We start from the raw sequence: 24,693 nt of genomic DNA on the forward strand, positions 1-24,693 counted from the left end.
CCAGGTTCACACTGGGCTCCAAGCTCTGAAAGGTGTCATGATAACTGGAATCCTGTACTTTGGGATTTGCAGTGGCACATGTTCTTTCTGCTAGGAGTGGGTGAAGGCTGGGTGCAGGGAGTGAGGCAGGAATCCCCTCTTCCTGCTGGGCCCACCCCCCTGCAAAACTCACTGCAGCAATGTGAAGGACAGACAGGAAGGGGTGTGTGTGACCTTCAGAAACACGATAGAATATGTCATTTAACACCACCTGAAATCAGCTAAGTACACTGAGAAACAGTAGGCTGCGACTTCCGGGGCACTCTGAGCAAAGGTAATCCACAAGCTCCATCTAGTGGGAAAATAGGCCATTGCTGCCCACTCCCGAGTGAGCTCTTTTTGAGGTGCAACCCAGGAAGCCTGGCAGGTCTGAGCTCTTCCCACCATCAGGGAGGTCAGCAACTGCATGGAGCACTTGACAGAGAAAGCATTTTGAGTTTAATAGCCTCTGGCATTGAGAAATAGCCTCTGCACTGAGAAAGCAAGCTTCACTCATATCATCGGAATGCTTTGTGTTTTGTTAACATTTTTTTAAAAATTCAATTAAATGTATTTTTCTTTAACCCTGGCTGCCAGAAACCTCAGGCCCAAAATGGGGTCAACGTTTTAGCAGGACCTTATGATCGTCACTTTTGTACTAACTTCGCCTCTATTTTGTCTAATTTTTAAAGTTTTCTCCCACTTTACTGACCTTTTTTTCTTATCTAGTTTCTATCTTATATGAAAGATATTTCAAAGAATTTTTGGAAGTGGAGTCATCAGTATTTCCATTCAGGGTCTCCATTACCTTCTAAAACGTCTTTGGGAATCATCCGGAGCCAGAGGGTTCAGAGCCCAAGGACACATCAAGCCAAGATTCAGTGAGTGGAAGCCCGGGAGATAAAGTGGCTAACATGAGTTGAACCGTTACCATATGCCAGGCACTTTTCTAAGCACTCTAAGTGTAAAAACTCATTGAATTGTTGCAATCTTATTTTTATAGGTGAAGAATGGAGCTCAGAGTTTTGGGGGCAATGTGTTACTCAGCAACAGATAATACACACCTCTTATGGAATAAAAGGTAACTGAGTCTCAGAGATGTTAGTGACGCATCCAAGGCCACACAGTTAGTAAGTGGGAGAAACAGAGCTCGGATGCCCCAAGCCCATGTCTTAACCATTAGGCTCTGCTGCTCTTTCACTAGCCCTGAGTCAGGCATCAGTCCAGGCCAGAGTGGGGAAAAGAGGGGCTCTGTTTCAGGGTCACAGACTACAAAAGGAACTGGCCAGGAGGCAGAGCTGGGCTGGTGGCACAGAACTACCTGCGGTTCAGTAACCACCAGATGCCTGGGCTCCCGGAAGGCTGCCTTGATCTGGGCAGTGAAGGTTCCAGGAGCGAAGCGGCTGGCAATAGGAGTGGCTCCAGTGGCGACGGCAGCAAAAGCTGGTACAGCTTGCTGGTCAGTGTGCCTGGACAACGTAACACTGACACTGGTAGGATTTTCCATCGAGCTGCCAGCAGAAGCTGCCTCCGGGTTCTCTTCAAATTTGTGATGTAGATGCCATCACCTTTCCTTCTGTAGATGTACTGTCCCTTTTGGTAGTCAAGGTGGGTGCCACATAAGTGGGTTCCTGCTGCAAGGAATTTGAGGACATCCTCTTCCTTCATTTGTAGATTTCTGGTGGTCACCGATCCCAGGGCTGACCACGGGCCTCTCACAGAGGCGTCTTATGTTAACCTGGCTACCACTGCTCTGTGTAACACTGACTCTCCTCTGTGCTAAGTGGACATTGCCATCCCTGGCAACAAGGGAGCTCACTCAGTGGGTCTCATGCGATGGATGCTGGCCCAGGAAGTACTGTGCGTGTGTTGCACCATCTCCTGTGAGTTCCCAGGGGAGGTCATGCCTGATCTCTACTTCTACAGAGACCCTGAAGAGATTGAAGAGGAGGAATTTCAGGGTGAATAGACTGCTCTGGCTTGAGGTCACTGCTGCTCAACCTGAGGTTGCAGACTGGTGGTCTGAAGGCACGGGTGCCCTCCCTGCCTGTTTAGCAGTTTCCTACTGAAGCCCGGAGTGCCCAGCTGCCTTGTCTGCGGCCCCCCATGTGCAGGCCACTGAATGGGTAGGAACAACCACTGAGTGATCTTAAGCTATTTTGTACATTGTGAAAGTTTCCCTTTAAGTTCTGTGGGAACCGCCAGCAACATGGTATGGTCCCATCTGAGTAGCGTGGAAAAGGTTCTGGCCTTCTTAAATAGATGTTAAACATGATACAGAGCCTTTTTATTTTAACAACTGGATACAGAGGTACTACTCCACTCAGATTCTCTGCAGAGCTGATGGACCTATTCCCTAGCTACCAAGAGTACCAGCTGCTCACAACTTTGTTCATCGTGGAGCATTGCCCTTTGCCACAAGGAACTGCTTGTCCCAGGTTAAGCCTCCTCACAAGGTGCAGCCTGTAGCCAACAACTGGCCGATACTGGGATCCAGAGTCCCATCCCCCACTTCTCAATCTGGCTCAATTCTGAAGGGCCAGCCCAGCGTCAGAACTCCGTTAGGATCAGGTACGGCCTCCATTGGAACCTTGTTGCGGATTAGCTTCTCCCTCTGCCTGCTCCAGCCTCCCATCTCCCCAAGAGCACTTTCAATCAGCCTGAGTGCAGTTGTCTTCATTTGTGTGCAGGAATCACAGTCAGACACACAGACTTACCAAGTCTTAGGTTCAAATCCCTGCTCTAACACACCCAAGCTGTAAAGTTTGGGGCACATTTCTTAACCTATCTGGATCTCCTCTTCTTCAAAGGTAAAAACAAGGAAATCAGATGCAAACATCTCTAGGACACTTACAACTCCTTATTTCTGACCAAAGACTCATGAGGCTGTTGAAGTGTTGGTCCACGACTAGGTAGCTTAAGGCCAGGCATTTAGTTGCAATGTCTACATCCATTTTTGCTGTTTTGGCTCTATCGCCATCCAATTGCTGTCATTCAAGAGTTCGGGTTGCTGACAGTGAAGGGCTGAGTATAATATTATTGATATACTCAACTCTCCTCCCAACAGGGCGAAAATAAATGTTATACTACATTTATGCATTTAACATGTGCAAAACTGTAGTTCTGTTTCATCAATATTTTAATGTTGTATTGGCAAAGTTTGAGTGTTTTGCTCTGAACCCCATTTTTCCCCATCAGCCCCTTGTGCAATGGGCATTTCACACAAAGACTTTTAGGAGTGATCTCAAGTTATAAAGAAACTTACTGTACTTAAAAAGGAGGGGGCAGTAGCATCATGCCACTTGGGAAGTTAAAATTTTCCTCCTGAATGTGAATTTGTCCTATGTTCAGCTCTACACTTGTATACCCTTCCCTGACCTTTCCATCAGCCTAAAATACTTCTAAACCCAATCTTCAGAAACATTTTTAAATGATGCCTTTCTTTTGGGAACAACTGAAGTTCTCTTTCCTCTCCCAGTAAACTTTGTGTTGTTTATATTCTTGTAATTAGAGGAAAACTTTGAAAATGCTCTTTATTTTGGTGAGAACTTAGCAGTGAAGAAGAGAGGTAGGTTTAAGTCATGGAAAAGAATTAATGCAGGCTGCGGGACTTAGCACAGAAACAAAAAGTGCCTAATGTGCACTAAAATTGGTGTGTAGCCACAAAAGCTGTGTGTGTGACTAAGTATTGCAAAAGTTACAACTTATAAGCATGTCACTTAAACTTAAATAAATGCAGAAATTAAAACTCTACCATAGTATGTCACGATGGTAAAGGGCTGTTGGTGTAGCTGTACCAACAATCCACAAGATTCAAGTCAAATGTAGAATGTTGCCATATACTATTCCTGCAACCTTGTGCAAAAACTTAACCTTCCTCTATTTTGGATACCAGGATACCTTTAAAATTCCTCCCAAATAGGTTCCATGAGGCAGATGAAGATAGTTTGGTCTCCTCAAATCTGAAAGGTCTTTTGACACCAAGGTTATGTATTACACACCAAGGCATGTGGTTATGTATTAAGGGACACAGTAACAATGGTAAATGCCTATCTAGTCTTACGAGAGCAAAAACACAATAATGGATCAGAAGACATGAAAAATGGAAGCTGGAGAGTGGAGATTAGTAAATTATTTAACAGCTGGAGAAAATGAAGTCCCAAGAAGGCAGTGGGGAAAACAAAAACAGCTCAAATTCTAAAAGATGCAGGGATCAGCTAGAGCCCTGACCTCTGGCAAGGACAGATTGCCTGGAAGTGTGGACATTCAAATCCTTATTCCTATGCTGCACAGTTGGGTAAAAACCCTCATTTGAAAAGACTGAGCATTCATTGTCTAGGGAGGGTAAACAGGGCTCTGAAACGATGGACCCTAGGCACTGTTGGGGGTAGGGCTGTCCTACTGTACACTGTAAACAGAAGACCCCCTTGACCCTGACCTCACTTGACTTCTGAACACTAGCAGATGGCCCATCACCCTTAAGCAGAACATATGAAGGTAATTCAGAGAATTAGCAGACTTCAAAATAAAAGTTCCCCAACTAACCAGGACACATCAGTTTCAGCTGACAAAGCTGTACCCATCGCTTTATTACTTATTAGCTCCTTTGGTCCTCAGAAAGAAGGGTTACCAGACACCTGAGGAATACTTCTGATCATGAAAGACAAAGAACAATTCAAAAACAGAAAAGAACAATTTGGAGAAAACACTATCTAGACCTTGGGGGAGGGTTAGGAGAGAATGTCTTAAAAATGAGTATTCTCAGCTGAAAGATCCTGCACACTTAGCTTGAAAACTAGAAGTTGCAGAAGTGAAAAACAGACTTGGAATATGAAGCTGAAAGTTTAGCAATTTGAGAAACAGAAAATAGATGGAAGGAAATCAATGAAATGTCAAAAATACGAATTCCAAAAACTTTCCCCTCCTCTGCACGCTGCTGTTAAAAACTGAGTGGTGACAAAGTTGTAGGCACAGGGAGACACCAGATGAAGTCTAGCAACATTATTTAGGAAAAGCTTTAACTAGAATTTAGGACTACACTTAGAATACGATCATACTATTTTTCTGCAAGATTTTCTTTTCACTTGGCCATAACCCTCTTTGCTCTATTGTCAATGCACACTTCATTTGTCAATGGCAGATTCTTAACAATTTCCTATAATCGATCCACTGATGATTTCCTAAGCTATCAACTGCAAGAGCTGTTAACAGGCATGAGGTATCTCGGTAGAGTCAGAATTTGAAAAGGCCATTAATGGAATTGCTTTTGAAGGCAAAGTCCAAGACAACATACAAAAAGAGCAAGTTGGGTAGATCGGTCCTTCCTATTCGCTGCCATTAAAGTTTGCCGAGCCCTAGTTTCCAGCAGGTGAAACCCAAATCCTTTGACTGTGTGACGGAGTCAGAGGGCCTTGAGCCTGGAGTGGTTTCATGTTCCCCTACCCATACTCCTTTCTGAGGGAAGATACATATACTATGGCTAAGATACATGTAGCATCCACAATCTGTAGTAAGCAAATAAAACACTAAATTCCTCAGGACATTTAAGACTAGGAACTGTTCATTTCCAGGTTAGCTTAAACCTAAACTGCTTTCCCAACTTTGTCTCAAATTAGCAATTACAAAAAGCCAGGAAAATGTTCAACCCAAACAATCCATGACTCAAATTTGATTCCAGTCCCAGTAGAAAAAAGCCCCAGAAATCGTAGGTGTAACTTACTTTTCTATCAAAATACAGCCACTTTAAAGCTGGGCATTAAAGACCAGAGTTAAGGCCATTATGAAAGCGTGTACCTTTTAATATTATACCATACTTCCATTTTGCCTTCAGGATGGACAGAATTAAAAGTACTCGTAGGACTTATCACAACTTGAACGTGGAAGACTGTTACAGTAAGTATTTTTCTTCCAATTTCATACTTTCAGGCCAATCGAGCAAGCATTCTTTATTAGTGTTGGTTAAGTTGCTAACAACTACAGTGAGGAAATGGCGTATCAAAAGACAAAAGATTGCACAGTGTGACTTTTCAATCCAATATTTGCACCAAATGGTGTATCAATGCTCACATTTATTTGGATTATCTAGTTCAGTTTAGAGATTAATTTCATTTTGTCAAAGTTCAAAGCTGTCTGGAGACTGGTGAATTAACATGTCTAAAAAACATGGCTCTAAACACATTTTAGTGCTTACATCAAAACCTTCACGGTTCCATATATACTGCCCAGAATTGTTTTACTAAATTCAATTTGTTGTTTTGTAATAAAGATTCTTAAAGAATGCTTGTTGGGAAGCTAATATACAAAGCTGACACGTGAAACTTCAACTTTCACAATAGAAGCCATCAAAATAAAACGTGAGGAATAAAAAACATTTTATCTGTGTATTCAGAATCACATACAAGTTACCTTTACAGTTCAATTTACTATATAGAAATCATTTGGGTTTTATATTCAGTTAAATTCTGAACTGAGATTACAATATTGTAAATTAAAGAAAGATTGTTACATTAATTCAGTACTTTTTTAGCATACAAATTGAAATACATGAAGTTCAAACTTCAGCTTTATGGCAAACAGTCTTCAAATACAATACAGACATTTCTTAGTTACCGTATCATTCACATGTGAGTTTGCAATTCTGAGCTGCTTATACATAGAACAGCTCTGTTATGAATATGGCAAAATTGACATGCCATGAAGCTCAAAGCTGTATAGTCAAGCCAAAGACTCAAAACTGTACCATTTTTTAAAAGACCTGGCATTTCTGGACCAAAGCACAACACGTAAAGAAGATTTGGAACAATTCCTCCTCATTACGGTTAAAAAAAAGTTGCATGGTAGCTTGGAATTTTGCATAAAACCCCGTATTATATCTTGGGAAAGTCCAAGATACAAGATGACAATGGATTGGGGCCCTAAATGTTTTTTATTAGTAGAACCCATAAAATTCAAACGGGCATTAATCAAATCAAAAAATATCAAGCACCTACTGGTTTAAGAGATTGAAATTTATTAAAGAGATTCAAGATCAATTTCTTTCCACCTTGAAATCAAGGTGTAAAAACCAGCTATTAAGTGCATTCCAAACTTCTCCTATGTAGCACAGGTAGAATTTTCTGTCCATTGGCACCAAAGTGAAGTCACATTTCCTCTTGGGAGACAGAAATTCCACATCTGAACATAGAGTAAGTTAGGAAAAAATGACCCCTGGTGTTTGTTTTATTACTATTGTGATTCTGAGATCTAGGATTACTAATGTACTAGCAGTGAACAACACAAATTCCTGGCAACAATGGTCAGGTTAGTGACACTAACTCCCTCCCCCACAATCACCATAAAATTTTAGTATGCAAAGAATTAAAAGCAATTACTAAGTTGAACAAATGGGAAATAAGAAACTAAGCAATTAGCTAAGTAACAAAACACCTTGAAGTTTGAAATCATTGCAATTGAGAAATTGAAAATAAGTGTGTCTCACCCCCCTCCCCAACTCTGAAATTTAAATAATATTCCGTGCAAAAGAGCATCAGGTTTCTGGATATAGATGTAGCCCTTCTTTAAGTTTGTGCTGCAGAGTTTTCTGCTATTTTTATTTCCCTCCCCCCAGGTTTATTCAAAGTATTTAATAGACTCGTCCATCTCAGCCAAAAGATTTGTGATTCAAAGATTTACTAAGGTACTCTATGCATTCTATCTATACAGAAACACCTATTATTACAATTGGTTTATGCAGGATTAACATTTTTGGTGTTAAAATTGTTAAACATCATGCTTACTGCACATCAACTCTCCATGATGCATCTGAACTTCACAATGATTTACCAAACATTTTATTTAAATTACTAATTAAATAACTGAAAAAATGTACTGAAGCAAACTAAATTTAAGTGGGCTATAAAGAAAAATAACCTTCAAAACAGTCCATATACACATCTATTTCAAAACTACCTTTGCTAGCTAGCCCCTTTCCCAAAGTTTTAGCCTGAAAAAAAAAACAGTAAAATCTACACAAAATTTTATTGCAATCATACAAGGGTTACATTAGGTCAAATACAACAAATACTATGATGCAATTTTACATTTATTAAACTACAGTTCAAAGCACAAATTTACACATTCTAAATACACTAAACGTATCTAATGAAGTCACACTGGTCTTCCACTGACATTTGATATATCTGGGTGAAAGACACTAACTTTACAAGACTTTAAACACGAATCCTTAGTATAAAAACTGTGTACTTGTATGTAAACGATTTAATGGGGGAACCCAATTAATGGGCTTCCATCTCCACTAAGTCATCCATTTTGTTGCATATTTTAAACGCTTAAGGGGCAGAGCAAACTGGTAAGTTTAAATCTGGATACATTATCTAAATCTCCCAATTAACCCCCAATGAATTATAGATGATAGCTGATTTTGCCTGGTCCCAAATAGCTATTACTAATAGTCTGTTTCCAAGAGAATTAACAGAATAAGATTGTTTTAATTTTTCCCACGCTGGAATGTAGACCAGACAAGCTTAACTTGCAACTTCAGATCTAAAGAAGCGTTAAATGCCTGTTTAAGCTTCAGTGGAAAAGCTGTCTTCCTGGCTCAGCTGAATGCAAGAAGGCACAAAGAAGATGTTCTTCATCACTGTGTCTGCAGCAATTCCAGCATCTTGCATCTCATACCTACAGTAAGAAAAAAGGGCATAATTCTGAATTTATGTACAAAGATCAAACAACAATCTAACAATTAAATATAACTGTAAAATATCTTTCAATGACCCTTAAAAGATGAACATTTTGCTATTACTTGTAAGTTATGCATTCATTACAAAAATAAAATTAACATTCTTTCACTTCAAATACCTGATCTGTTTTAAGATAAAAACACCTTACCAATCGCTGAATGACATCATGTAATAAATAGCTGGCCTCTGAAAATCATTAAAAGCAGATGGTTCGTGGAAAGAATCTGCTCCCATGTTATCAAAGATAAGCCAATCTCCTACATTCAGCTCAGGAAGAAGACAGTTTTCCACAATTTGATCAAGCTCATCACAGGATGGACCCCAAAGGCTGCTTGTAAACAGAGGCTCGTCGTCCTTGTATTTCTGTAGAAGAGGAAAAATTTTACTCATATAGGTACTGATTTCAAGGTAGGTAAGAGCTTTTTTCACTATCTCAGACCTCAGTGCCAGACCCATGGAAGGCATGTCTAGAGCCAGGAGCGATGGTGCTCCTTCCTAACTCCATGTAAGACAATAGACTAAAGGGATTAGACTAAAAAGCCAGAAGAATGCAAAGCCTCAATATCACTCCAAAAATTGGGATGCATCTTAAAAATAAACACTTAGTTTATAAACTGCCAAATAAGCAGGTTTGGTATTATTTGTGCTAGAACTTGCCTTGTGAACCTCTGGAATGGTATTTAAGTCCTCAGACAATTTACTTGCAAAAGAACCATAAACACCATCATTCATATAGTACACGAAGGCTGGTTCATCACTTCCGGTTTTTTCTGCTGACAGAAAGAGGAAAATGAAGGTAAATTTATAGTAAAATGACTAATATAGTTATTATGCAAAGCCTATCAAATACATTGCAAGTTTACAGAACTGACTCCTGCTTTTCACATCTCAAAATATTTTTTAAACGCCCCCCCCCCCAAAACCCACTTACACTGAAATATCTTAAACAAATCCATGAGCCTAAAAAACATCACAATTCACAAAGGAAGATAACCAAAGAACAAGCAAGAAAGTGCTCTACATCACCAGGTAAATACAATTTAAAACTACAATGAGCTACCACCACCACACACCTACTGAATGGATAAAGGATAAAAGACAAACAATATAAAAAAAAAAGAAAAAGAATTCAATGAAGGTGGGAGAATAACCAAAACCTGCATAGTCACACTGCCAGTGGGAAGGCAAAATGGCAACACGACTTTGAAATCTCTGAAAACATCTATTCTGTGACCCAGCAATCCTTAGTCATTTACCCAAAAGAAATGAGAAGTGTCCACAAGACTTACACAAGAATGTTAACAGTTGTATATGTAACAGCCCCAAACTAAAACAACTAAATATTCATTAGCAAGAGAATGTAACTGTATATTCAGAATATTAACAATAAACATTAAACAAAATGGTTCAATCAGGTATTAACCAGGGCTTTCTTAAACAAACCAAAAAAATGCTATGATACCATTTATATGATGTTCAAAGGCAGTTCAAACTAGTCTATGTGGAAAATAATCAGAATAACACTTGGCGAGGTAACAAAACTGAGAAAGAATAATCCTAAAACATGAAAATTATATTTTGATAGAGATGTCACTCTATGCCTTCATTAACTCATCAAATTATATACTTAAGATTGTGCTCACTATATATAAACTTGGGTGTAAAAAAACACACACACAAACAAAAATCCTAAAGAGATACTGAATCTAGTTAAATGGTTTGCTGTTTTGCAGTGTTATGAGTTAGCTATTCCAGAAACACCCGTGTATTCTACAAGGAAGGCGTGGGGGGGGGGGGCGCAATGGGAGCTAGTTTTTCTGTTGGGAAGAGGGAGAAAACCAGAATGTACCCTGTGGTCTCACAGCTTTTGATATACAGATATGTTTAAGAAATTTTAAAAAATCAAAGGTAAAAAATACTAACTCTTGCTCATTTAAGGGAAAAAACTATAGGACGAAATAAGTCTCCTTATTGCAGAACAGTACTTCCTACACATTTTCCTAAAGTGATACTCCTATACTGTCTAGTGCTTCTTTGTTGGTTTGCCTAGAGAACAGATTAAAAAGGACTTTGTTGGCCCTTGTTATATAAGAAAGTATGGAGCAGAGTCTCTCCATGACTCATGTGACTAAGAGAAATTTAAGAGAGAGAATCACAATAAAACACTGCTTCTTAACAAGGGATGAGAATACCTGGGGGGAGTGTGTATAAAATATGCGTATCTAAACATCAGCATGAAAGAGTTGGGATTCAGGAAGTCTTATGGGATTGGCCCTTGGCTAGGACATTTTGAAAAGCTTCCTAACTGCTTATAACTGGCGGAGAACCATCCACAACTTTATAATGTCCTACAGTATAATTATACTTTAGTATCTCATAAGTCCATTTTCAAAATAACTGGAATTATCTACCAACAGGGATAAACTATGAACTTTGTTAACTTACCTCCAGAGGAAAACTTATCACTTTCAACAACCTTCTTTGCAATGATATTAACTGCAAGTGTAAATGCAGAAGACACGTAATAGCTTCCAGGTTCTGAAATTATCTTAATGCCAGATCCTTCAGGAAAGTAGACATCCAACAAAGGGCTGATAACATGATTGACCTGTGGATTTTAAATCCCACATTATGGTATCAATATTGGATTAGATAATTCAAAGTATAGACCCTGAAGCTTAGCTATTTAGCTGCTATTTTTAAGCAATTAGGCAGGCTTTTAAGTCATCCAAGTTTACCAAAATGGCAAATACCTACTGGTGATTATTTAGCCATGTTTCTGTCTAGCAACAAAGGGGCAAAATTTCAAATCAGTTTCTAGATAGTATAGAGTGTGGGGAGGAGGGCAGAGCAGGAAGGTAGAAGCGATATACATCTGGAGCTTAGGCTATCTAAGCTGTGAATTCATTTGTGCTATCAAGTAGTCCACAAGGGCACAACAGAAACCTTTTTGTGAAGAAGTTATTATGCTAGAGTTAAAATTTTTTTATTAAACTTATCAAAACTAGCTAGGTCTTCCCACTGCCTTAGAATCAAATTTTAAACAGATGTTATAGTCTTTTAGTTCCTGCCACTGTAAAAACCCTACTCTACACATCTATCACTTAATCATCAATGAATAAGAGATTATTCCAATATATCCATCCACTAAATAATGTTTACCTCTTCCAATTGAAATTCAGTTCCTGTGAAGCCTCCACCAATGTCTAAGATGTTCATTGTGAAGCCAAATTCTCCCTAGAGATGAAAAAAAAAGTACTTTAAATGTTTTCCCAAAGTGCAACAAATATAGGGACATTTTGAAAACTCACTTCTCCAGGGAGGTAAGTATCTGTTCTAACCTTTAATACAGCAAGTTTTTTGGTTTCCAACAGAAGCAGATTAATTCAATGTTATATATGTTAGCTGCCTGATGTTGTCTGTACTGTTTTGTAGACAAGTAAATTACTATTTAATCCCTTCAATCACTTAAAAAAATGTGACTGTATGAAACTCTGCTTACAGTGTAAAAAACTAAGATGTCAGAGACAGAAAAACACTGTATTGCAGTCTTAAACAACATTCTGGATTTAAATATCAAAATATAGGAAAAAACTTACAGCCATGTCAAACACACATCGAGCATCAGATAGAGCATGTACATATACTTGAGATTCTTTGCAAGCACTTGATACATGAAACCTGAAAGAAATAAAGTAACAAATTTAAAGCAGCAGCAAGTTTGAGAGGACTATTAATTCCCTTCAATTCTCATTCACCATACTGATACTATAAGTATTTACCTTAATCTTACCAAATATTTCAAGTATTAGAAGCACTAGCCTCAATTACAATATTTTACTATGAAATTAAGAGTCATGATTCATGGCTATCAGATTGGGGGAACCATGCCTTTTGTATGTTGTTAGTAAAAAAGCTCCACCAATAAAACTGGGTCACAAAACCTTTTTGAATGTATAATTTTATCTGACAAAATATAAAAATGTGTCTAATTGTGAAACACATACAAATGAACATCAGTTCAACTGAGTTATTACTTATGAACTGATATAGATTCAGAAGAGAATACTTTTTGAAGTATAATTCTGTATCCTGACCATGGCAGTGATTATATAAATCTGTTAAAAATCATAGTGTATACCCAGAAAGTCAATCTCTCTCTGTTGAACTTAAAAATAAAATTTGGTCAAAATACGGGAACTTAAATATATGTCAGTACTGCCAGCTAAGGTAGTGATTTAACAGTGGTTATTCTTTGCCCATCTTTATGAACAATTTAAAATGCAAGACCTTTTACTGTAGTAAGACTAGCAGTGAACTGGTAGCTCAGAAAATCTGGAGCTTTATGCTCCAATTTGACTGAGATCATAGTTCTGAGACTATGATTAAATCATCTTTCTGGGTCTCAGTTTCCTCACATATACAATCAAGAGGGTAAAACAAAGTCTATTGAATTACTGAAGTGCTCCCTTGAAGGATTAAAAAGATGAAAGAGTCTTAGATGGGAAGAAAAAAAATAAAATAACACAAGTTGCAAGCTGCCTGCCATTTTGGCAGCAATTAGAACTCCAGTAAACCCCTTCCATTCGATTTAAAGGAGATTTAAATAAGTAACTTATATTTATCTCTTTACTAGGTTATAAGAGATACTGGCACAAAATAGTATGAAGGATAAAACATATTTAATTTTTCTTAAACTAGAATATACCTAAAAACTGGAAGTTGACTATGAGTTCATATAAATGAGGTCTTAAATCAATAATCTTATTAAGACAAAGATGACTGCCATAAAACAAAATTTAAAATGAACACTTACTTAACCCCAATAATTTGGACATCAAGTTCCTTAGCACATTCCAAGATATGCCTACAGTTCTTCAGGGTAGTGCCAAACTTCATGTTACCCTCTTCACCTCCAATGTTATCTTCTGTTGCAATATGTAGTAAGACCCTAAGAAAAGGGGAAGATGATTGGGGCAGAGTTGGTTTACATCATCATCAGCACATGTGAAGCCTGAAGACTGTAGGAATTGTTTTCATTATGTTGCCAGTGCTCCCCAATCCAACGACGGATGAATCAAGTGAACCTAATGAAAAACAATCCTGTATAGAGAAAAAACTAGCAATTAGGGCCTAAAGCATGAAGCTTTACAAGGATGGAATTTGGAAAATGCAGGAAGCTAAGACTCTGTTGTAGCACCAAGGGTAGGTAGGGCTCTGTAATGAAAGACATTACTTTCAAATGAAGTCCATCAGTCCATAAATCCTCCTAGAAAGACTAAATTGAATAGCAATGTCATCATTTGTTTTTTTCAATAAAAAGTATCAGGGCGTCCAATGTTTCAAATTTCCTAAATTACTCTAGCCAACAAATCTTCCACCCACTTACTCTTAACATTCCTTCTATTAATCTCTTATAGCCAATAAAAAATGGGAAGCGTTGAATTATTGTGTCTAAAAAGAAGCCTGTTAAACTACTGATTCCAATCTTAGTATTTCCTTCCAAACCATGACAATCTAGACAAAATGATCAAAAGATCATTAAGTAATTACAAAACCACTAAAAACTGCAAATATAAAAGTGCTGTTTTCCCAAGGAAGTCCTAGTGAATGACTGATGATTAAGAGAGGGGACATCTGATAAAAGCAAAATTATTCTCCCTATGGGTAGAATCAACTCTCTCAAGAGTGTGCCATTTCATTCACTTTACAGTTTAATACAGTAAACACTCCATCCAAATCAGGGCTTCTCATCAGAAGATCATGAAACAAATTTTTTAGAGAGACAGGTTCCCTAGAACTTTCAAAAAGAGCCCTTTATCTAAAAGTTTTCAAGGTAATCAATCCTATCAGGATACCTTTCTCAGAATACCATTAATGTCACTAAGAAAATTACAAACACACAAGAAAATATACATTTCCCAAGCATATTAATATGCACAATAACTCATTCAAAATAAGCAAACAATTTTGTGCTAATACAATGTATTTTTATGAAGTCCTCTTACCAGTCCATGACATTAATTTCTGCCTTAAAACTTTTTGCTTTTAAAAAGTAAACTTTTTAATTTAAAAAGCAATCTTGGAATGAATGCAGGAACAAGTAAAAAATTACACTTCCTTTTCAAATAGAAGTGTGGGCTTTAAAGAAACCTTTCTAGCCACTACGGGCCATTCAAGAACTATGGCCATGGGCAGGTTTACATCCTTAGCTAAGCAGGAAAAAAAAATGACCAAAATACATCCTCTTCCCCACATGGCAGACACCTAACAGGGTTAATGTGGTTATAAAAATATAGCTGTGGCCCTAATTTGATTACCCCACCAACCACATCTTCCTGGAGTTAAAGATTATAAATTTATGCTCCAAACTGCCAAATATCTCATCCCCACTCCACATGGAGGGTCAGAAGTAGGCAGCCAATAAAATGATAATAGCATTTTAAATAAACTGAAATAATTACAATACACACCACTGCTCTACAGAAATCCCTCCTTTTCCCAAACCCTAAGTAAGTAAGAGAATCCTCCCAGGTACTTAGTGTTACACTTACTTGGCATTTGGGTGATTGCGTGCAATTTTCTTCAATTCAACTTCACTGTCACATGTCATGATGTTCACTCCAACTTTTGCTGCATACTTTATATGAGACACTTGCTTGCAAGGACTTATGTAAATGATGTTTTCTGGAGAAACACCCAATTCTTGCACTAATGCAATTTCAGTCTGTAAAAACAGATTTTAAATATCATCTAAAAGGCAAAATTTCTATTACTTTTCAGTTACTGTATTTTTATATTTTGGTTAAATTCAAATTACTTTTAAGTAAAACTAGGATTACATGTCTCAGTTTATATTCTGATAATGCTTACTACACTATGCTGTGTTTAAAACCTTTAAAACGATATAATTAGCATCAGAGAATTTCATAGTTTACTTTACATGTCATCAGAAGTAGCCTGTAACTTCGTCTAGCTAACTCTAGCCTGAGTGAGGAATAGAAAGGTTTTGGCTTAAAGATAAAGAAAGTTTTTTAAAGTCTCATCTCACTAAGATTTTGTGCACTTGAAATTTGTAAATCACCATTAGCCTGAAAATCTAACAAGTGTATAAAAACCCATCCTAAAGTCAATCCTCCTTGCAGGATTTCTTCTACTGTGGGTAACCAAAAGTTACAAAGCGAATTTTCAAATGTTGCAGTTTAATGACAGAATAATGAAAAAAAAACACACACACAAAAACTTACTTTACTGGAACAAGCAAATCCAGTTCCAAGAGCCGCCAAAATCTCAAGTACAGCTGGAGTGGAGTTGCACTTTACCGTGTAGAATGGCTTTATTTGAGCCACTACGTTCTGCCACTGACTGTGTTTCTTTACAATCTTTCCAAGATCTCCCACAAAAAATGCATTTTTCCCTGTCTATTATGATTATGGAAAAAAGAGAAAGAATTCAAATACTGAAAATAGAATTCCCTTTACCCTCCACAAATGAGCCAAAGCGTATACTATTTACAAATACTATCAAAACATTTTTCTTTTAAACTTGACTTTTTGCTGTGCTACACTGGCATATAAAATATTCTCTATTTTGGTGAAAAAATATAGTGACTTTCTATTTCAGAATTACATCAATTTTACTTATTTAGGAATAGAGAGTAAGGAGATCAACCATTTCCTTTCATGGTACTGTTTAAAATAGGCATAATTTGGCAGTTCAGGATCTAATTTCCTAACAGAGAGAGCAGAACCAAGAATGCTAAACAAAACAAGCTATGTGTCTCCATTATAAATTGCGTCCAGAGACCACATGGTAAAACAAGGAAGCAACTACAATGGGAACCCATTTTTAAGGAGATAAAGTTGGTAGTCTATGTTCATAAAAAAGGCAAAATAAAATTAATCATTTTAGAAATATACTAAATATCAGATAAGGCTGAGTAAAAAATACTCTTCCTTCAAAAGAAAAGTGATGTTATTAGGGATTTCGGAAAGATCTGCAATGGTTTTAAAGCTATGCCTATTCTAAGGGTAGAGACATAACTGTACATGTCAGCCAGAGTGCAGATCAGTCAATGTTGGTTGGTGGACAATATAACCTTTAGAATATGTAATATCCAAGTATTGTTTTAAAAGCTATGAAGCCATTATTACTGCTTCAATTTTTTAAACATATTTTTTGCAAATGTATACTACTGGAACATACTGACCAGGAAACAGACACGACTGGAAATGGTGAGGTATGTGTGGCAGAGGAGCTGTACTGAAATTATCCCATCCTTATAAGACATGGCATTTCTAATGTTCTGAAGACAGAAATTTTATTTTTACTTTAATGTGAAAAAAAAGAGGCAATTTTGGGTACCAGCAAGAGAAAAAGGATATATTCAGTTGTAAACAACCCTTCAGCCATATAATTAAGTAAGATCATTAGGAAAGAACAGGGTTGAGGACTAACCCTCACTAAAGCTTACTAAATGTGGGATAATTTAGACTGCAGGACAAGAATGGATGAAAGGAGTATGTCAAAGGTCATATATGACCCAAGAAGAATGTTGTGAAAATTAAGTGACTAACACAGAGGTCAGCACACTTCCAGGAGGAGGTTCCTGGTTATGCAAGAGAATTTAAATAAAGAGTTGACTTGGTTGCAGAACAGATTAAACAGCATGACAAGTTTCACTTCCCCGCCCCCCTCCAAGAATTTTGATGGCAGGGTGAGAGAGACATAAAGGAACTGTGTTGGGGTATGGGGGGGGGCGATCACATTCATAAAAGTCAAGAGAATAGTTTTTTGGTTTTCTTTTTCTCCCTACCCCCAAGAAGAACAGTTTTTTGGTATCCTAGTAGTGAACACTAATAACATGAAAATAATCAACTAATTTGGGGATGTGGGAAATTAGCTCCAATAAAGGAAAAAATTCTACCAGTAAGGCAATAAACAAAAATGATTCTATCAATAAGCACAAAACAAAAATAAATGATCTTAAGTAGTAGTTAGTATGGATCTATAGAAAATGACACTTGGGGCAATAGAGCATAAGCATTCAGTATAAATTATCCAATTCTCAGTAAATATACATAAACAAAATTATCTGAAATACAAATTAAGATCTAAAGTATAAAGTTGAGAAAAATGAGTAAGAAGCCATGTACTGATGAGGACAGCTGACAACCTATTAAGAAAATAAAATATACAAGAATCAGGTGCTAAAAGGCATAGCAGAGAAAGGGCTGTCAGAGGGAGGATTTAAAAAAAAAAAAAGCGGGCTGGAAAATAAGACCAGCAACACTAAAAGGAAAAGAAATCAACAGAGACAAGAGGGAAGGAGGGAGGGGGGGCGGGGGAAAAGGAAGGGAAGGGGAAAGTCAAGGAACATATAGCAAGGACTCATGGACAAAACCAAAGGGGAAGAGCTGAGGGAGGGGGGGCGGGGGAAAAGGAAGGGAAGGGGAAAGTCAAGGAACATATAGCAAGGACTCATGGACAAAACCAAAGGGGAAGAGCTGAGGGAGGGAAAGAGGGAAGGGGCAAGGGAAAGTGGTGGGGGGTAGGCAGAGACAAATGTATTTGAAAAAATAAATAAATTAAAAAAATAAATAAAGAGAAAAAAAAGAAAAAATAAATAAAAAAAAAGCAGGCTGGACAGAATACCTCATCACTACTCAAGGTGGGTGGGGAATGGTAAGACAACCTAGGAAGAAAAAGAAAACCTGGAAAAGTTAACATTTGAAGAAGGCACTTTTATTAAATAAACATCTTGGAAATAAAGCGCTAACATTTTAGAATTCAGAAATTTGAGAAATGTAAGAAGGCACACTCACCAGGGTATGTTCATTAACATAGTTATCAATAACATTTCCAAGGTTTGTTCCTTCATCCAACAGGCCAACGAAGTAGTTTGCATCGTCAATAAATCCTTTCATCTCAGCCGTATTCCACAAAGCCGAAAGTCATAAACCAGGAAAAACAAGAGACGGGCCACGAAGCCTTATGTCTGGGTCCTTAGAATATGCAACAAACTGTCAAAACAGAAGTTATTTCAAAGTCTGTGTATTTTTTCACTAGTTAACCTTAATGTATTAGTTGTCAATGAAAGTGTGCTAAGTCTTATTTAATGAGGAATCTGTGTGATAACATGTTCAGAAACATTTGATCATTAATATCCTTAAGTGCCCATTTAAAAGTGAATATGTACTTTATATTTTTTAAAAATAAAAGCTCAATATAATACAATTTTTGAGAAGATAATCCACGTATGTGCACAATTTATTACAAGTCAATATGGTCACTTTGTTTATATAAAGTTGCAGACCATGTCTGTATTAGTCATCATCTTATTTTGTAGTTCTTCTGTAACACATACAATTTTACTTATTTTAAGTAAAGAAAGCTAGTGAATAAGTGAATTAAGTTTATCTGTAACCAAGAAATTAAAATACCAAATTTCAATATATTGTCAGCCAGATACAGCACGCACGCACGCACGCACACACACACTACCAGGTAACTCATATAGACATCTTCTAAATAAAATTTTAGAGTAGATGAAAGTTAACAGAAATCAGTGGGAGTGGAGGGTGACGAGAGGATAATCTGTAGCTTTGTTACAAACTGACTAGGTCAAGTTAGCAATGTATGTCTCTTATGAAGTGAGCTCAGTTAATGGGTGAAACCAGTAACTAAACTAGAAGCCAGAAGACCTGGTCCTGGCCATGTTGTCATCTAGTGGATGTGAATACTAGGTCAATTTCTCTAATCTTCAATTAATTCTTCCTCGAAAGGTTGCAGTTGGAAAAAAAAAAATCATATAGCACATGAATAAAAACACTTAAGTGTTGGCTCCAAATAGAGCTAAGATTAAGTTGCTAATAGCAGAAAACACAAAAATGCCATCATAATTCGAAACTAAGTTATGTGCTAAGTTTCCTGTACATCCTAAACCATTTACTAAGATCTGATTTTTAAGAAGGTAGCAGACTAAATCCAATCTTTCTCCAATCAATCAAAGAACCCTTTTCTCTACCCTAGACTACCCATTCTCTGGGACAGCATGTACTGACATAAAGGTTTAACTTTTTTGCTGAATTTGCTGGTTACATTAGGCAAGAATTTTTTAAACATGAAGTGCATAAATAAAAGAAGTCCTCCATACGGGATACTACTCATTCTCTTATACTGATTTCTGGTTGCCAAAGTATCAATGGACAAAGACCAACTCTTGGCAGCCTACTTAAAACTTGTACAGCCTTTCTGGTGTCTCACTCCTTTTTATCCCTCCAACCCTATTCTATGCTAGTCTTCACCATGGATGCTGCCCCTCATCCTAGAAGTATACTCTACCTTCAATGGTTCCCAAGGGTCAGCTTTGCGGTTGCACTGAAACAAACTCATCAATAAGCTGTAATACTAGTCAAATTTCATAAAATATAAGCAACACTTAAGTTTTAAATTTTAAATTACTAACAACTTCATCCCAAGAAGTCAATTACATTCAGTTTAGGTCATCAAATCTTACTGAAATGGTATAAACTGAAATATTGAGGGTATATTTTTATTTTACCACAGAAGTTAGTAAGACATATTCACGTGAGATCTAATGCTTATGCAGTAAAATCAAATGTAGCCTGAACATCCTCTGAAGTTTGTTATACCAGGACTGGTATAAATCCGTGCCCAAAAAGTAGACATTTCAACTTGAGGATACATGTTTAAGCAATGTAACTCCAGCTAGAATTTCAATTTTAGGGAGACAGTCAACTATGCACTAAGAGAAACAGAAATAAAGGCTACTCATTCAAAAAGATCAGTGCAAAATTTAAGTGTAAAGAGCACGGTAGGAACTTCCTGTTTATATCACAAATCTTTCAGGCAAAACAGCTTTCATTAATTTTATTAATGATGCAAAATTATTTAACCAAGATCTTTAGCCTACCATCTCAGGTCATGTGATTTCTAAATTCAAGAAGCCTAGCTTTTATTTATTTAGTCGTTCATTTGTTTATTTAAAGAAGCCTAGCTTCTAAAGTCAGGATAAGATGAACCCCAATTTCTTATAGCAATAATGCTTATAGAAAGTGTTATTTTCCTGTAACATTAGGATCCTTAGTACTTACAAAAAAATCAGGCCCTTTCTACCCAGTTTTACTTGCTGAATGCCCATATTCTTTGGAGCTTTTTCTAGAGTAGTATGGTTTTATGGATAATTCCTCCCCCCGCAAATTATTTTCAAACCACGTAAGCTATAGGTTCAACTATCATTGCCTGCTAAACTAGCTGAAATGTAAAAGCAAACATTTCTTTACAGTAGTGTGCCAGGCACTGTTCTAAGCAGATCATCTAGACAGTATCAATTCTCTCAACCCATAAAACCATCATGTTATTAACCCCATTTTACATTTGAAGACAGAGGCATGGAACAACTAATTAGGCTAGCTCTAGAGATGCAGATCAAAGTATGTTTATTTTTTTAAAGGTTTTATTTATTTATTTATTTAGAGAGGGGAAAGGAGGGAGGAAGGGAAGGAGAGAAACATAAATGTGCAAGAGAAACATCAATCAACTGCCTCTCGCAGGCCCTCAACTAGGGAACTTCCCCCACAACCCAAGCATGTGCTCTGACTTGGGCCTACCTTTCTGTCCATAGGCCGGTGCTCAACCCACTGAGCCACACAAGCCAGGGTTTAAATTATGTTTAAAATAAAAAGGAAATCCTTTTCAGTACATAGGATTCCTTTTCTTAGAATTCTAGCACCACTATCAGTCTCTTTGATAGAGTTTTATCATATCCCCATAATCAAGTCACGATTTCTCACGACTAAATTCCCATAGTTGTTAATAAACTCTTGTTTATCAAATATAGTATAAACACCTGTCATCATTCATAGCCTTTTAACCTTTCCTAAGATAACTATTCCCTACATTTTAAACTTGCTGATTCTTTATCTTTTGTCCAATTCTCTGAAAACCCCAAAGTTCTTTTCCTTTTTTCACCCACCCTATCAATAGTTTACATGCAATAATGTGTACCCAATTTTGACAAGTGTACACCTGTGTAGTCACTACTACCATAAAAACTCCCTCATAACCCTTTTGCAATAAATCCCCAAAACTGCTGATCTGCTTTCTGTTTAACCTGACTTTTGTAGAAGTCAAATAATTTTAAACATTAACTGAGGGTACCAAACTGAAACAGTTGACAAATAATGGCACTGCCAACATGATAAAAATATTAGAAAGTATCTCCTGCTCTCAAGGGAAGACACAATGCTTATAGAATGACTACTATCTTCAATGAACTGACACTCTCATTCAGAAGTAACCATAGGGCAAGCTTACCAATCCCTAGCTGACTCACAAAAGGACTTTGATGGAAAAATACTGTATTGGAGGTACCTGACAAAAGGATTAAGGGACCAAGTTACTAAAACAGAGATAGTGCATGTAATAGTATTGTATTTCCTTGAGCACTACAATGAAGTCATTGATTAAAACCAATACACACTAATAAAGCCTATATATAACAGATGACAAATATGGAAGTAAGTGGGCTCTATCTCAGTGTATGTTCTTAGATGCTCCCTGAAGTTTATGGTATTCCCATTAATTTCTAGCCCAGAGTACATGCTCAGAAACGGATGGGACAAAGCACTTCACAACTCTTAAACTTAGCAATGGTGGTGACAGCAATACACTCCTTTGAGGTATGCTGAAAATATGGTCCATCTTTCCTTAAAAGGAGTCCAAAACTTCGATACACAAGTGACCCGCATGTAAATGTCAAGATCAACTATCAGTAACTGTTTAACTAAAAGCTATGCCCAGGAAAAATGAAATCCTCAAAAGAATCTGCAAAATACAAAACCTCCAGAAGAGAGGGTTTCAATACATTTTTAAGACAACAATCCTTTCTGTTCAAATGAAAGGTCACTTGGAAGCACATATTTCCAAAACTAAAAAGGCTTAAGTAGTTGGGTAAGGGTGGGCTGAGTCTTTCCTACCCCCAACCTCACTGAAGGAGCCCTAAAAAACAGTTCTTGGTCATATCTTCAGGAGTCTGCCTACAATTTTCTTAACATGTTAGCAAAAATCCTTTAAAGCTTCACTGTTACACAAAGGAAGATTAATGTTCTTCATTTCTGTGTTACTTTAAAGCACTGAAGAAATATTTCCTAAAATGTTTTCAATGGGCATTTAAAGTTACATGGTGATGCTGTGTTAAACCAGAAATCTGTGACACAAGCATGTTCTAGGAAGCCAAAATGAAAATAAGTGTGCAGTACTGGGGGTATGCAGAGTTTATACCATGTGCCAGATCTGCCATGTTAATTGGCCTCAATTTTAAATACTATAGGGAATTTCTGCCAAACTCCCCAGTGCTCCAATCCTGGGTAAAATTCCTAACAGGTTAAGTCAGAAACGGGAATGATTTACTGGCTCCAATACATTATAGACCACTACATACTAGTCTGGTGCTGCTGGATATTGAATTATTTACAATAAAGAAAATCTACCCTATGTAAATCTTACATTCTCTCCGAAATGCTTTAGAACTTAAGAATGAATTTATTTTTAATGAAAGTTCTAAAGTTTATTTTTATCAACAGCTACTGGGTAGGAAGTGTTCTCTCACAGGTCTTTAAGCTATTTTCACAACCAAACACCTTATCATTATATAGTGAAAGAAAGCTCATCTTATTTTACACTAACACAACTGCTGTAATCACAACTCTACTTTTATAATAAGTAATTTCCTCTTGGACATCACAGCTTGGGAGAAAAAATATTTAACATTCCTTATATACACCTTCACATTGGTGCTTTTTTAAGAATACATTTTTAATGAAGAGCTGCCAAGAAAAAGCTCCAAAGAACTGTACACTGCTCTCCCTGGAGCCTTTCATGAGGCAGTTGAGTCCTCATGTTCATCGAGAAGGTAGCTCCAAGAAGGGCTGCAGCAGCTGGGCACTTGTCTTGTTACACACCTGCTACAAAGGCTTCTACAGTTGATTGTACTTCAGAAGAAACTGATACATCTCTCAAATAATCACAAGATAATTCTGGCAGCAACAGCCCACTTGACACCAGGCTGGATATGAGTCTTGGATTTCTGAAGTGAAGACCTCCCTGGAAGTAGAACAGGGAGAGCTGAAAGGTTGAAGGGAGTACTGTTTCAGAGACATCTACACAGGAAACCCAATCTTAATACATCAACCACTTTTCTAAAAAGGACTTTATTCATTACAAATGAGAATGTGAGGTATTTGGAAATTTACACTATGACTATTACTCTGAAGAAGCCTAAAGACACTTTTACTCTTTTACTTTTATTTCTTATTACATTGGTATTTGATAATTTAGCACTCAACTTACAGCTTTAAAAATAGATACGATGCTGTTAAAGACAGCTCTGTATTCTACCTCTGAAAGAAAAATGTTACTTACCACACAGAATATCTTTAGAAATAATTGAGTGAAAGAATATTAGAAGACTTCTAAAGGACGAATTTGGCACTATAGATTTGAAGCTTGGAGCAGGTAAACCTGCTAAAAAATAGTAATTCCAGGAAGCTACATACTGGAACTGATAGGCAAGATATTCCAATAAATTATGATAATCATAAGACCACATGAACTTGGGCCATACTGGACCCGAAATATATGATAGATAATAACAGCCTACATTGAGTACTCAGAATAATTAGCACAGGGTTTGCTTCAATTGACAGTAAGAAGGAGGCCAGTAATGGCAATAAACACTCTTAAAAAGTTACTTTTCAGCCCTGGCCGGCATGCTCAAGTGGACTTTGGTTTGCTGGCTTGCAAACCAAAAGGTTGCTGGTTCGATTCCCAGTCAGGGCACATATGCCTGGGTTGCAGACCAGGTCCCCAGTTTGGGGCATGTAAGAGGCAACCGATCCATGTATCATACATTGAT

At 37.2% G+C, this 24,693-nt stretch overlaps 1 protein-coding gene across 5 annotated transcripts in view; it reads right to left on the reverse strand.

The window, feature by feature from the left end:
* Nucleotides 1–6,372: 6,372 nt before the first annotated feature.
* Nucleotides 6,373–24,693, reverse strand: part of AZIN1 (antizyme inhibitor 1) — a 29,795-nt gene continuing 11,474 nt past the window's right edge. The window contains exons 3-13 of one of the 5 annotated variants that reach the window (XM_054590350.1): nt 23,741–23,882; nt 18,581–18,778; nt 16,004–16,177; nt 15,311–15,483; nt 13,573–13,707; nt 12,356–12,437; nt 11,919–11,993; nt 11,202–11,364; nt 9,414–9,529; nt 8,905–9,119; nt 6,373–8,694 (exon numbers count right to left, since the gene is read on the reverse strand). In XM_054590350.1, coding sequence (XP_054446325.1) covers nt 8,583–8,694; nt 8,905–9,119; nt 9,414–9,529; nt 11,202–11,364; nt 11,919–11,993; nt 12,356–12,437; nt 13,573–13,707; nt 15,311–15,483; nt 16,004–16,177; nt 18,581–18,682 — 1,347 coding nt within the window. In that variant the 5' untranslated portion in view covers nt 18,683–18,778; nt 23,741–23,882 and the 3' untranslated portion in view covers nt 6,373–8,582. Of the gene's footprint in view, nt 8,695–8,904; nt 9,120–9,413; nt 9,530–11,201; nt 11,365–11,918; nt 11,994–12,355; nt 12,438–13,572; nt 13,708–15,310; nt 15,484–16,003; nt 16,178–18,580; nt 18,779–23,740; nt 23,904–24,693 lie in introns of all 5 variants that reach the window. The other 4 variants (XM_054590351.1, XM_054590352.1, XM_054590353.1 and 1 more) reach the window with 4 other exon arrangements.

The sequence above is a fragment of the Pteronotus mesoamericanus genome, unplaced genomic scaffold (genome assembly GCF_021234165.1).
Source record: "Pteronotus mesoamericanus isolate MK-2021 breed Mesoamerican mustached bat unplaced genomic scaffold, CSHL_Meso_final scaffold_174, whole genome shotgun sequence".
Classification (NCBI taxonomy): domain Eukaryota; kingdom Metazoa; phylum Chordata; class Mammalia; order Chiroptera; family Mormoopidae; genus Pteronotus; species Pteronotus mesoamericanus.